General features: G+C 35.5%; 1 protein-coding gene across 2 annotated transcripts in view; it reads right to left on the bottom strand.

Annotated features, from left to right (window-relative positions):
* Positions 1 to 2,800: 2,800 nt before the first annotated feature.
* LOC107756314 (amyloid beta A4 precursor protein-binding family A member 1-like) overlaps positions 2,801 to 15,079 on the bottom strand; it is a 50,388-nt gene continuing 38,109 nt past the window's right edge. Inside the window, exons 5-14 of one of the 2 annotated variants that reach the window (XM_016573359.1) lie at positions 13,042 to 13,081; positions 12,764 to 12,909; positions 10,508 to 10,540; positions 9,662 to 9,748; positions 8,417 to 8,602; positions 7,554 to 7,733; positions 7,194 to 7,406; positions 6,922 to 7,041; positions 5,753 to 5,893; positions 2,801 to 3,770 (exon numbers count right to left, since the gene is read on the bottom strand). In XM_016573359.1, the coding sequence (XP_016428845.1) occupies positions 3,699 to 3,770; positions 5,753 to 5,893; positions 6,922 to 7,041; positions 7,194 to 7,406; positions 7,554 to 7,733; positions 8,417 to 8,602; positions 9,662 to 9,748; positions 10,508 to 10,540; positions 12,764 to 12,909; positions 13,042 to 13,081 (1,218 nt within the window). In that variant the 3' untranslated portion in view covers positions 2,801 to 3,698. The remainder of the gene's footprint in view (positions 3,771 to 5,752; positions 5,894 to 6,921; positions 7,042 to 7,193; positions 7,407 to 7,553; positions 7,734 to 8,416; positions 8,603 to 9,661; positions 9,749 to 10,507; positions 10,541 to 12,763; positions 12,910 to 13,041; positions 13,082 to 15,079) is intronic. The other variant, XM_016573360.1, reaches the window with a different exon arrangement.

Raw genomic sequence — 15,079 nt, 5'->3', positions numbered from 1 at the left:
AAATGTATTCTCTCTCAAGCCATCAAGAATGTAGATGAGTTAGTTTTTTCATTGGAACGGATTTGGAGAAATTGAGCATTACATTACTTGCTCACCAGTGGATCCTGTGCAGTGAATGGGTGCCGTCAGAATGAGAGTCCAAACAGCTGATAAAAACATCACAATAATCCACACGACTCCAGTCCATCAATTAATTAATGTCTTGTGAGGTGAAAAGCTTTGTAAGAAAAAAAGTGAAAAGTATTTGTAAGAAACAAATCCAACAAAACCTCTATCCGTAACATTGCTTTCTCCAGTGAAAAAGTCACATTGTCTGAATCGGGAAAGAAATATGCACAGATCAAGCACTGTTTACAAGCCAAATCAGTCAAAAACTGTTCTAAGCAAATATGGTGGTGGATTCTGACGCGAGAGGACAATATGTGATGAACTTTTTCCACTGGAGGAAGCATTATTATGGATTAAGGCCTAGTATTTTGTCCACAATCAACAGTTTGAAGTTAAAAGGTCTTGATGGATTTGTTTATTACCAGCACACAGCTTTTCACTTCACCAAATGTTAACTGATGGACTGGCGTCGTGTGGATTACATGTGGATTATTGTGATGTTTTTATCAGCTGTTTGGACTCTCATTCTGACGGCACCCATTCACTGCAGAGGATCCATTGGTGAGCAAGTGATGTAATGCTAAATTTCTACAAATCTATTCTGATGAAGAAACAAAATCATCTACATCTTGGATGGCCTGAGGATGAGTAAATGTTCAGCTAAATTTTCATTTTTGGGTGAATTATTGCTTTAAAACAAATATTAAATAATAGCACACTGGTGTCAAAGACTTTTGCACAGTTTACCTTCATTATTGTACACATGATATATATTAATTGGATATACTGTATATATTATGCTATATGTAAATAAATATAATGTGTGTGTGTGTGTGTATATATATATATATATATATGTATGTGTGTCTAGCTGGTTTTATTTTATAATGAAGTAATTTGTAATCGCACATCACACTCACTACAATAAATAGCAATGCATACAAAAAGACCATGCTTCACATAAAGCAAAAAACAATGAAACATGAGGCCCTTCCTGTGTGTTAATGACTTTTGATTCCACTAGTAAAAGAATACAGTGATAATGAGGTCAGAATGTGGTTTGGGGGTGAATTTCACATTTTAAGCGATAAGAAGTACCTTTTCTTACCAGCGGAACAATTACAAGGAGTTTGGTAACATCTCAAAGATCCATAATACCATCAAATACAGTCATTGCACAGCAATAAAATTCATCACAATATTTCTAGCATTAATACAGATTCAACACTGCAGTAATGTCAACATATTGAGATGTAAATTATATTGCTGTATCATTCATATGATGGAAAAAGATACCTTTGCAAATGACAGTTTCATTAGTGTGAGTGTATTCTCACAAATAAAGAAATTCCAGGCAACACACAAGCACGCCTGATGGTAAAATGGGGGAAAAGTGGTCAATAATTCATGGCAACAAGCTTCTCCTAAGACAAGTTATGCTTGTTTGACAGTTTTTTTCAAAATCACATATATAGTGATATTTAACAGACTTCAGACAGTCTCTAAGTAAGTAAGTAATAATGGAGATGTGCCAAAGCATGCAGACGGATAAACACCGGTCAGTTCTTGCAAAAATGGTACTATCATGTTTGTCTGAGAGGGCAAAGCTCTGGAAATACAGTGAGTTTTGAATCGGTTCATGTTGAGATGCTCTGTACTAAAACATTATACTGGATTAGTAGCCAAAACAGAGTCATACCAGCAAATCCAGCTCAAATGTACCAAATGTACCAGAGTGAATTCAGTTCTTTTAAGACACATTCTGTTCTTAAGTGAAAAAACACTGAGTGAAAAAGTAGCACACATGAATTAAACTTGTAGTTGATAAAAAAGCCTGTAATGGACTCAACTTCATAACAAGGTAAAAAAAAAAAGAAAAATATAAATGAGATCTCAGAATGGAATTAATCAAAACCATCCTGAAACTGTCAACACAAGATTTATATCACCTTAAGTTTCTTCACACAAGGTTTTTCAAGTATGAATGTTCAAAAGAAAATGCTACCAATATGAGCATATTTAATTAGCAATATTATTTTCATATACAGATCCTTATTAAGACAAAAAGGAAGATTTTCTGTGCATAAAAATAAGGAATGCAGTCATTTATACAACAAATAAAAAAAATGCAAAAAAAAAAAAAAAAAAAAAAAAAAAAAAGCAGTAAAACAACAATTTAAGTTAATTTTTAGGTTGCTTTCTCCCGACTGCCTGACTAATATAATTCTCAGATCTCCAAATGCACCTCCATACATCTCCAAAACACTTTCTTTTTTCAAAATATGGCATCATCATTCTGTAAGGCATTTCATCCACAATATCCATGTGCTCTACTGTCCAGATACACTAGACATGAATTATCCCACTGAATTATTCACCACAGATGAGCAAAAAAGGTCATCGTCATTTTAACAGGAACTGTGGTTAAGAAAACCTTTTTAAAAGGACTCAATGGTTTGGTCCCTTTCTCAGCAAACAGGATGCAGAATTGTAATTGTAATTGTAATTTAAGTTAAATTAAAATGGAATCTATGCATATTTTTTTGTTTCCGTATAAATGACCTATAAATATGATCATACGACATATGGGCTATTTTCAGAAACATTAAATAATATTAATAATGTTTGAAATTACACTCATAATTGTATATATTTTACTGTATTTAATAAATTAACTTTCATTTCAGGGACCATAATTAAAATAACAAACAAAACAAAAAATACTTGATTTCCCAGACTATCAACTGTTGATTCCCAACACATTTTTTGGTTTTGTATGGAAAAAAATTCAAATCTGTTTTGGTGGCTGTTCTAATGTGCTAAATCTTTTGAGAAAATACATTCTACATGTCAGGAAATATATAGACATAATTAGTTAAAATGAATGACGTTATTATTTCATGTAATAATAACTAGTGAATGTCTTTAAATTGTAATTCAGTAAATTACTTTTCTTGTCTTTCCAATTCCAATTCAGCATCCTGTGGGCTTTGACCAATTCAACTCAAATTCCAAATCATGGATTGATTTTTTTTTTCTTCAGAATTTTGCCATTTTTTCAACATATTCCTCAGACTAACAGCTGCCCTTAAAATTAAAGTTGAATCTAAAACACTTGATGGTTGCCAAGCTTGAATAAATAACAGCATAAAAGTATGATAAGGCAAACTCCTTTTTCATTTTGTACACCTAACGATCACACAGGTGTACTTTTTGTCACCCACAAACTGCTGTGTTGTAAATACGGGTATATCGTTTTAATAGCTATTTTGAAGGACACCACTTACTGTGATGGGGCTTTTTAAATATTTCTCACACTCTCTCAGCTTCCTTCCATGGAGCGAGCTGAGCGCACACAGAGAGAGGAATTACACAGCACAGCATACTCACTCATAGCAACAGAAACGAAGAGATGAAGAACTCAGGGGAGGCAGTGAAGAGAAACCGAAGCGTCACGGAGAGCCATGTTGAGCAGAGCTTCAGTGGATTCAGTCACACAGTCACCAGTCCACAGGGCTGACAGTTTCACATCAAGATTAAGGTTATATCTGGTGACAACAGGGCAGGAGGCTTGAGAAAGCGTTGTAGCTTTAGATGTAAACTGGTTGCTCCTGGGCTGTTAACAAGCGGTACATGGCAGCCGGCATAGTCTTCATGTGAATCTGTTTCGCAAAATGTGATCGGCAAGTTCAGTTACACACAAGTCATACTAAAAAGCACTCAAGCCTAACTTGTATCTTTGAATTCTGTGACAAAATATAAAACTAAGTGGCGTTTATTTCAAAGAGAGCAGACACACACTATTCAAACAAAACATTTCACAAATAGAAGTTATAAAACGGTATATTTTGCATTTAAAATTAAAGGAATATTCTAGGTTCAATACAAGTTAAGCTCAAATGACAGCATTTCTGTCAGGACCACAATCGTCAAAATGACCGTCACCTAGCATACAGTTTGGGTTGGTGGTATGGTTCCGTTCTGGGCAAAAAAACTCCCTGCTTATCCACGCAGCCTGTCATGAATGAGCAGGGAGAGCAGCAAAGTAAAAAGAACGGAAAGAAAAAATGTAGCAGATAACATTAATGTTCTTAATGACATTTTAGTGTTACAACATTATTCAAGATAAAAGGAGTCTGATTTGGGAAAACAAGGAATATCAGAAAGCCAAGTCCTGACTGTGACGAAAGGAGGAGCTGGGGATGGAGGAGGGTAATTTGCTCCAGAGCAAGCGATAAACCTGCTGAATAATACTGAATAGACCTTATATAGAAATGCCTTGATAGGCATTATTTTCCTATAGGTAGATGTTGATCAGCTGAGAGTTAGCCAATGCAAGCTTGACTCACGTGACCTGCCAGAACTAACACTACGCTTTATTTGTGACAATGTTGATTACCAAAAAAAAAATACATTTCATAGGGCACCATCAATGAAAGTGAATGGGGTCGATTTTTGGAAAATTTATAAGCAGAAATGCGCAGCTTCTTAAATTTGATAAAAGCACTTAAATTATTCAGTTTAAACGTGTGCATTATTTGAGCTCATCATTTTTCTCATAAATGTTCAAATTTTTACAGTTGTTTTACGGTTTTAGATGTTGTACTGTAAGTTTTGCACTGTGAGTTTTGAAGTTGGATATACAGTAACTTTACACAGAAATGGTTAGTTTGATTTTTTCACACTAAAACCATGTTACATGCAACATGTTTACATCTTGTGGCTATACTACTGTATTTTATAATATTTTAGTATTTTAACATTTATCGATCAGCCTAATTTAATTCCCTTGTAAAAACCTTTTTTTTTTTTTTAGAATTTATAAAATGTAAGCTTAACTTGTACTGAACCCGGAACATTTCCCTAAGACAAAGGCTTCATCCAAAATCGCATACTTCCCTACGATATAGTAGGCAAAAAACAGTAGTAGTACGTCCGACTTCACAGTATTCACAAAACAGTAGACGAAAAGTACCTGGATGACCTATTACTTCCAGCGAGATCCTAAAGTGAGCATTGGGTGGACACTTTTCTATCCCATGAGGCCATGGGATTTATGAATGGCAGTGACACTGGTAGGTCAGATGATAATAACATGGCGAATGAAGTACATTTAGATTACATTCATACTACACGCATTCATACTATATGCAGTTCGGCGATTTGGGTAAATAGAAGCCCGGGCTATTATTTGAAGTTTTACGGTACTTATTTTGCCGGTCGCAAAGAAATGACTTCTTCAAAAGAACTTTATATTCAGTATTGCGATTTCGGACGTTGCCAGCATGTTTGGACACTTTCTGGTTGTCAAATGTTAGTGAATCATGCTCGTAGTTAATGTGATGAACTACACCTGTGGTTACTCTGATAGGACACCTCTGTGAAATTCATACAGAACTCACATTGACACCGGTTGATTTACAGTCATTGCAAAAATACTTCTGAGAAAAATTTACAAAAAACTTTTGGGGCCATTGTTGACAGCCTGTGATCTACATGAAACAGAGCTAAACACGGCACCAAGTTTCCAGTTTCTTGATCATAATTTAAATAAATTACCTCATTGGAGAAATAGTGATGTGAAAATATTATGTTGTTAGGCAAATGTGGCACCATGGAGCTTGATCGTGTTCCCCAGACTTACCTCACCAACTGCATTTGACAGAATGTGTACAATCTTCTCATGAGGGGTGGCCACAACACTCTGGCTATTGATTTCAATGATCCGGTGGCCGACACGCACCCCACCGCGCTCTGCTATCCCTCCTCTCATCAGACTGCAAATCTAGAGGATGCAAAATACAATAAAGTTGTACTTCAGACCAGTGCTATTTTTAATTTATCATTGAGATAATATTATAGTTTTTAAAATTTGTAATTAGTTTTTATTTTTGTATTTTCCATTTTCAATTAAAGTTTTAGTAATTGTGTTTTTGTCATTTTATTAGTAAAATATGTCTATATAGTTTTTACTTTAGTTTTATTTATTTTAGTTCATCAAGTTAAACTAAACAGAAATGAGAAATGTTGCTTTGGCAACTGGCTGAAATAAAATAATTTTAAGTTCTATTATGTTTTATTTTGGTTAACATTAAATTTTTTTTTTGTAACAAACAGGTATTTTTTTTTAGTTAACTATAACGACCTAATTCATTCCAAATCAAGTAACTATTGGAAAACATTACTGTAATACGTATTACAAACTATTACAACATTAAATTATTAAAAATCTGGTCAATAACAATAACTATTTTACTGTTAAGGATGATAAACAGGTGATATTGAATAGCTGATATTCCCTACTATTTTGTCTACATAAATTTAAATACATTAAAAACACTTACTGTAATACGTATTACAAACTATTACAACATTAAATTATAAAAATAATTTTTATTTTTAAAATAACAATAACTATAACTATAACTATAACAATAACTATTTTACTGTTAAGGATGATAAACAGGTGATACTGAATAGCTGATATTCCCTACTATTTTGTCTACATAAATTTAAATACATTAAAAACAAAAAAAAAATACAATTTCATTATTTTAAATGCTACAAGTGATTTTAGGCTTCATAACATTATATGGTACAGTACAAAAAATATATATTTAGAGATTTGATAAAAATTACATTTAATATTGTTGTTATTAATGTTTTTAAAGATTAACTTGAAGTGAATGTTAGATGAAGGCGAAGGTAATATATAAACATAAAAATACAGGAAATGAGTATGCACATTTAAATATATATGCAAATATGCAATATTAGCCAATGCCGAACTCAATTATTTTTCAGAATACCCACAATGCCATTCTGCACACTAAATCCCAGCTGATATCTCAGGTCTGGTCTTCTGATGAGGACAGTGGTCACAGGTGGGCATCTCACAATGTTAAGCTTTATTCTTGATTGGTTCTTCAATCCCTAGAAAATAAGAGCAATATGTTTTATGCAATACATTAAATTTAAAAGAATTGGCCACAAATAAATTCAGTGAACGTCTGAGAATCAGAATTAAATCTTTGAATTTAATTAATTATTGTGTTGAAGTCCACTTGATTTTGCACCCGCTGTACCTTGATAATACTCTGGCAGGTGGAGAGGGGTAACCCCACCAGGCTGGTGCCACTGATGGACATGATCTGGTCCCCAATGTTCAGCCTGCCGGACTTCTCAGCCGGGCCGCCATGCATCATGTTTGCTATAATAACTGTGGGCAGAATGGAGCCCCAGCCCGACTCCACGATCACCACCCCAATAATCTCCCCCTTCTGCTTCTCTATGTAAACCTGTAGTGTACACACACACACACACACACATATCACTGCTAAAACATGCTCTAGTCAACATTACTGATAATTCTGACATTATCGAGGCACATTCTCAAAATTTCACAGTAATCTTCTGTTTCCACAAGGCATGGGCTGTCCACTTACATCTTTGCAGTTCTCAGACTTGGAAAAGTGAATGAGGTCATCGTTGTACATGTCCTGTGTGTTAAGGAGGTCGCTGTACTCTTTCTGGCTCAGATCCTCTGGGTTGATGCCATTGGCACGCAGAAACTCTTGGTACGCCACACTGAAAGCCTGGCCGATGGACTGAGCTATGAGCTGCGCCTGAGCACAAAGAGGAATCAGGTTAAACAACTAAAATTATAATCCATAACTAACACATTACATTGCATGCTTACAATTTTTGGAAGAAAGCACTTTTTTTTTTTAAAAGATAACAGATACACACATGGGTCAAGAGACGACAAGGGTGGCGTTCCTCAGGACAGCCGAATACATGCCTTTTTGCCCTCATGTCACTGCTGTATGCTGTGCTGTGACATACGCTGTGACATATACTGGCTCTTTAAATTCAAATAGCCTCTGCGGCTGAACAGAGAAAAGGTCACATCCTGTCTCCTGATTCAACCCACGCAGCAAGACGCCCAGGAACACCATCTGGATAAATGCTATTAGAGGTCACCACAATGCCCAGTAACTGCAATACTGAGCATGCTGGGAAACAATGTGAGGGCGGACTAAGAAGAATTAGGCAAATATGGAGAATTAAATGTGGAAAAAGTGTAAAGGCAGAGTTGTGGCAGAACTCCCCTTAACTGTGGTAATGAATGGCCTAGACTGGCTTATTGTTTTCATAAACTCCAACAACAGCAGTATGGCAAAGTGTGTAAATCTGTTATATCGTTTTACAATGCTGAAGCAATAAATTGAAACTGTCGCTACGACAGCCTCCTTTAGCAGTCGCTTGATAAGGTCACACTGACACATAGTTAGGATGAAGAACTCACATCTTCAGACTCAAACACGTGACAGATCATCTTGTATTGGCGCTTCTCGTCCTGGGCCGGCTCAGAGGCTTCCATGTTCTCCTGAGAGTCGGAGCGAGGCATTCTCCTTCTGGCCATCAACACCACGATGTTCCCAATATCAGCGATGTAGGAGATGGTCCTTAAAGGGTGGTCCATCATGGTCTCCTGCGAACCAGGAGATGATTTACATATATATATATATATATATATTAGTGCTGTCAAACACACACAGATGCATGTATATATTTAAGAAAAATATGTTACGTTTATATATTAAATATATTTATATATTATATAATTTATATGAATATAAATATATACATGTAAATATTTTCAAAATATATGCTGTATGTGTGTGTCTTTATATATACATAATAAATATAGACAGTACACACACATATATTATGATTAATCGTTTGACAGCACTATTATATATAGTGTATATATATATATATATATGTGTGTGTGTGTTTTGGGTCGGTAAGATGTTTTAATAAAAGAAGTATCTTATGCTCACCAAGGCTGCATTTATTTGATCAAAAATACAGTAAAAACTGTAATATGTGAAATATTATTATTTAAATATATTATTACAGTTCAAAATAATGGTTTTCTATTGTAATATATTTTAAAATGTAATTTATTCCTGTGATGGCAAATCTGAATTTTCAGCATCATTACTCCAGTCTTCAGTGTCACATGATCCTTGAGAAATCATTCTAATATGCTGATTTGCTGCTCAAGAAACATTTAAACAGATTTAAGAACATGTTTAAACAGATGTATTGCTTAATATTTTGTGAGTTTTTTTGATGAAAAAGGATTCTTTGATGAATAGAAAATTCAAAAGAGTAGTATTTGAACTTAACATTTGAAATAGAAATTTGTAACATTACAAATGTCTTTACTGTCACTTTTAATAATTTTTTTGCATCTTGGATGAATAAAGGTATTAATTTCTTTGAAAATGAAAGTCTTACCAACTGAAAACTTTTAAACATTAGTGTATAGTTTCATTTTTTAGATGATCAAGAAAATTTTGATTTCTCATGACTCCTGTAAAACACAAATATTCTGTCCGGACACTGCCTCCTTGTGATACATAGGATGTCTGCGCTAGTATTTTGTGCAGTTTTGGTCAAATGTAGTGTGCTTCTACCCAGTTTGGCATATGTAATGGTAATTTGGGTGAAACCAAAATCACGTTTATGGATGATGAAGTACCTGTGAGTCTGCATTGAGCACTTTGATTCTCTGAGTGGAGATGAAGATGTCCACCTCTGTCATGGGCTGAGCTTCACCTTCTGGAGCCTGAAGATAGAAAACCACACAATATCACTCACTGAGAGAGACAGTGACAGAATAACTCTAAGACAGAAAGAGAGAGAGAGCTGACAAGACCCAGAGATGCCACGAAGGAGCGTGCAAGCAACAAGGCATCTCTAAAATTTGGCATCTTCAAGGCCAGATATTAAAATTCTTTTACACTCTCTCCTTCATTGTGTAACTCTGATAACCTGCAAGTTTCTGTTAAAGCCAGCTAGTATTGCAAGTTGGCATGGGGTTAGTTTGGTTAGTTTTGTTCTTCATTTGAAGAGATTCAGTGAGAGAGAGAAACTGAGAGAGTTTTCCACCATGTGCAGGACAGGCTGAATTGAAAAGATCAAGAGAAGTGCAAAACATGCTGTGCCAGATATACACCTTCAAAAACAGCCACAAACACAGCACAGTACCTCAGAAAGAAAAATATATGATACACAGAAGAAGAAAGTAAAGATCACTTGCATTTTCTGTATCCAGCAAACTAGACTTTCCTGATTTGAACTTATTCCACGACTTCCCCATGTAAGATCTGGTGATAAAACTGAGGTAATGCTTGGTGTGGAATGAACAATGGTGTTACTAACAGACTGTGCGGACGGACACAGGTACATGACTCATTGCTGGATTCAGAAAAATGGCAGAGCGACAGGAATTATGAAAACACTGAAGTGCTGAAACCAGGAAAAAAAGAGAAGACGAAGAACAAAAATAAAAACAAAACACCAAACCGATGAGCAATTACTGCACCTTCTTCCTGTTTTTGGCTAATTTCTGGGCCGTCTGCTTAGCATGGAACAAACAAAGACAGGAACATTGTTAGATAAAGCAGAGCTCAGCAAGACCAACCACATTTGGGGAATATTTCTGCTCCAATAAGCTGCATCTGAAAAGTGACTTCTGGGATATTTATCAGCGTGGGGTGACTAGAATGGATCCAGATGACACCAAGCCAAGCTTACTAGACACCACCCTGCTACAATATGTTGCCTTTGGTTTCATTTCATGGTAATTTGTGCCATCATCCACCAGGTGGCCCATTTGTTCTTTTAACATCATATGTCAACTATTGATTTTATATTACAGAACATTCTGTTCATAAAAAATCGACTATACAAAGCAGAGATGAGCTCTGCTGAAAATTTGATTAAGAGCAAGTTCAAACTTGCTAGCAGGCTCTGGTAATGGATTAAACTGGCCATCTAAGGAAGATTCACGGCAGCTGAGGCAGGGGGTATTGATTCAGACGTCTCTCCAAATGCATGCAATTTACACTTGCTTTATATACTTATGCTATTAAAAACGCCCTCAGGAATCTCACTGATTTTGAGCTCATGATTGTGTATGGGAGAAGGTACGATGTCTCACACATGCAGATGAAGTGTGACCCAATAAAACAAAGAATTCATAACCTATGATCATCTTCAATTGTATTTAATAACAGAGATTACATACAGAAAATAAAATATAGTGGTTCTTGTATAACCTATATGCATTTACATATTTGCAAAGGAATGGGTCCAGTGCATCAATCTGAAGATTTGACATCTATTTGGCCCACATTGAACTGATCCCTCTTATAATGGAGGGATCTTTCTCCATTATAAGAAAAGTGGAAAAACGGTCAGTAAAGACCTCATGCTATTTGTCATTCTTTGAAGGCTGCAAGATCACTAATGCATTTTTAAGTTATGTCTTTTAAAATATGAGAACGTCCCTGACTCAAACAAGCAACCCCGTTAAATCAAATAACCTACAACAGCACAGTATATTGACTGTAATTCAGTAAACATTAAATTAGTGTGAAGGTTTCACATTAATATTTGACCAAAATTCATTTGAGGAACCCTTTAACTATAACTGCTAAGAAGATCATATCATCTCATATTTTGTAGACCAGAACATAGGGATGTTATATTATTTTATTATTTATTTATTTCTATCAATCAATTTCGGATATATAACGTGTAAGGAGATATTGGATATTAAATTCTGCAGTTTATCTCCTCTATTTTACATTTAGATTAGAAAATGTGTGTGTGTGTGTGTGTGTGTGTATGTTTTTATATTTTAATGTTTTTTTTTTTGAAGAAGAAGTATGTTATGCTCATCAAGGCTGCATTTATTTAATCAAAAATATATATATATATAGATCAGCTTATAATAATCATATAGAATCTTAATACAAGTGCATTCCTAGAGTACCAGTATATGTTTTGAGCTCAGGTCTCTAGCATGGGATGCTAGTATCCTTATTATGCTGCTTTACTAGTATTACTAGCTTATCTAGTAAGACTACCTTGGTCAATTTGATAAAACAGAAGAATCTGATGCCAGTTAACATTCAGTGACCTCATAATTAAAAAAAAATTGCAATCAACCAGTCTGATACTGTTGTGTGCCGTACCACACAGCGATCTGTAATCGAACATTTTAACACAAAATGTACATACAAAGGAAAATGCTGAAGGAACACTAAATGGCATAGGTGCGGTGGTCACTGCATTTTTTAAGGTGGAGGTAAAAAATGCTGAGTAATGCAGCTGACAGGGCGAATGGCTGATTTATGCTGCAGGAGGATGAACAGGAGGGAGGTGCTAAATGTCTCTGGTCCTTTAGGAACAAGTATCACAGGATAGGTCCCTGCATTTGACTACAGAATCATTTCATTACCTCAAGAGGACCACACACTCTCTTAGTTTTATGATCATCTCTCTTCATCTGCTGTGAGCTGACATTTCAATTTGATCATGTTGTATACAAGGAATAAAATGCTTGTGCAATAAATACATGCTCAGGATACAGTCAGAGCACAGCTCTGCATTTCTTATGAAATCTCATTCTTTTGTCCTAAAACTGTCACTTTTGGTTTCTTGCAACATTTATGCTGCTCCTGAAGCAAGCATCGCTTAGGAAATTTCTTGAGGTAGATTCATAGAAGCTCAGGTTTACTTCTCCCGATGAAGTTTACAACAGCGGGGTAAAGACAGAACCGTTTCACCTCACCTTAATGCGACTCACAGCCTCCTGAGCCTGCATCATGCGCACGTTTTTGGAGGGCGTCTTGTCTGAGAGCAGCTGGGTGGATCCCAGGTAGTTAGCAGCAAAGATTATACCGTCAATGAGGTCCTCTGGGTCACATGGGCCTGGTACTAACAGAGAGGAGAGGGACATTTCAGAACATCTTCAAAACATGCTCAGGATGTGCTATCAAGATTCATTTCGGTAGCTGAGGACCCGGACGTGAAGAGGAAATTAAAGGAAATTATAGGAAATCTTCTTACCTTCCACATATGTCGGGAATGAAGCAAGACTTCTCCTTGACTGCACATACAAGAACAAGCACACAAATGACTCAATACAACATTCTTCAAGGCAAGTTGTTATTTTTAGGTATGGCACTTCATAATGCACTGAACTGGTACTATTTGCAGAAATAATATAATATAATATAATATAATATAATCCCAAGAAGCCGTATTTTACAGTGATTTTAGAACTGCTAAGATTCCACTTCTTGGGCTTTTTAAAGATAATGATTGAGGGTTTGGCCATTTTTAAAAAATGTTTAAAAAAAAATGTAATTACATTTCGAGATCCTGTATTTTTGCTTTGCTATTTTATATAAACACACACACACACACACACACACACACACACACACACAATAAATAGCAAAACTTTAATATGTTTTAAACTTTATTTGCTCCAATTAATCTATTTCAACAGTATCGTGGATAATTTATAATAACTTCTATATCACACTGAGTCAGAACTCTAATGCTGCCGCCTATAATATGGGTCTAATTAAGTTCCTAGAGCACCTACTGGATATTATTACCAATAATAATTAAGAATCATCCAATTTCAGCACAGTTTTAGAGGTTTATTCATAGCCTCCTACCTCTTTACTGGCTGGGGACGGAGACTCAAAGCTGTCACTCCCCTCGTGTGATGGCAGGTGATGGCTGGAAGACTCCGCCCCCTGTGGGGAGGTGGAGTCTGAGCCTGGTGACTGGACAAAAGAGACATACTAATTAATATTACATGCTTTACGGTCTATTATTTTGGACAACTGATTGAAGAAATATAAAAGCTACATTTACTCATGTGACATTTAGAGTATATTAGATCAATTAAAGTCTTCATGCTTTTTTAAATAAACAAAATAAACAAAAAAGTACATTTTAAAATGTTATTTTGAATTTTAATTGAATTTTAAAAGCAAAGCAATGAGGTAAATGAAACAGATTGTGATATAATGAAAAGACATGCAAAAATGTGACAATTTGAAACTGTCAAGTTTCAGTCAGACGTATCCGTTAAACGTTCAGACAGCAGGTCAAGGGGGGAAAAATTACAAAAGAAAAGTACATAAGAGATCGGTCTTCTTATATTGCCATCTCAAAACTACACCTCATCTCTCTGAAGAGGCCGAAATGTGAAATACTAGGGAACAAATGAGTCATACCCTCAACTAGAGCGCATTTGGATAAAATATTAAAAAATAATTTCGGTTCATGTTTGTCATAACATATAAATACTGCACAGTCCCACAATGTATCTCCGTGACAATAATATCATCAGATATGTAGAATGAAAATTGAAGAACATTCTCACTTTAGCTTATAATTATCATTCAAATGAACATATCTGAAGTACTGAAACATTGACAGATAAACCCAGAGCACATTCACACAACGAACTCCTCACCTCATCACCATGGCGGCGATCTACCGGATACATCCAAAAATTTTCCATATCAATAAATGCTTCCAAAAGCTGCAGTGAAAAATATTCTCCCACAGGATACACTCAAATCAAGCAGATGTTGCTCTTTGGACCAGAGTACGAGAGAGAAGAACATAAGAGCCTCTAGCTCTCTCATCAAACTCGCGTTGATAAGTTCACACTGGCTCCAGACAACAGAGGTGAACACGGCTCCTGTTACAGCCCTACAGGAAAACTGTTCCTGGAACAGATCGCTCAAGAGTGACTTGGATCAGAGACCACTACACTACGCAACATCAGTGCAGGCCTGTGGAAAAACACTCATTTCTGCTAAAGTCTCTGTTCACAGGTGGAATAATCAGCACTTAGCTAATACTATTAGAAGTCACTATTAATAATTGACTTGCTTTTGAATTTGTACTTGAATTCAACACACCCTGGATTTTACATTACCCATACAGTGAACTTGTACAAGAAATGTATAATACTTAAAATAAATAAATAAATTAATTAATTTCAAGCACGTTAAGCATTAATGCAGGGCAGGGGAAGAAGGTGGTTTTTCTTCTCAAGTTGTACATGAGCCTTGCT

Source organism: Sinocyclocheilus rhinocerous, unplaced genomic scaffold (assembly GCF_001515625.1).
Source record: "Sinocyclocheilus rhinocerous isolate Xijiao unplaced genomic scaffold, SAMN03320098_v1.1 scaffold1043, whole genome shotgun sequence".
NCBI classification, from domain to species: Eukaryota; Metazoa; Chordata; class Actinopteri; order Cypriniformes; family Cyprinidae; genus Sinocyclocheilus; species Sinocyclocheilus rhinocerous.
The sequence above is the reverse complement of the archived record's forward strand: the minus strand, read 5'-3'. Positions and strand labels throughout refer to the sequence as shown.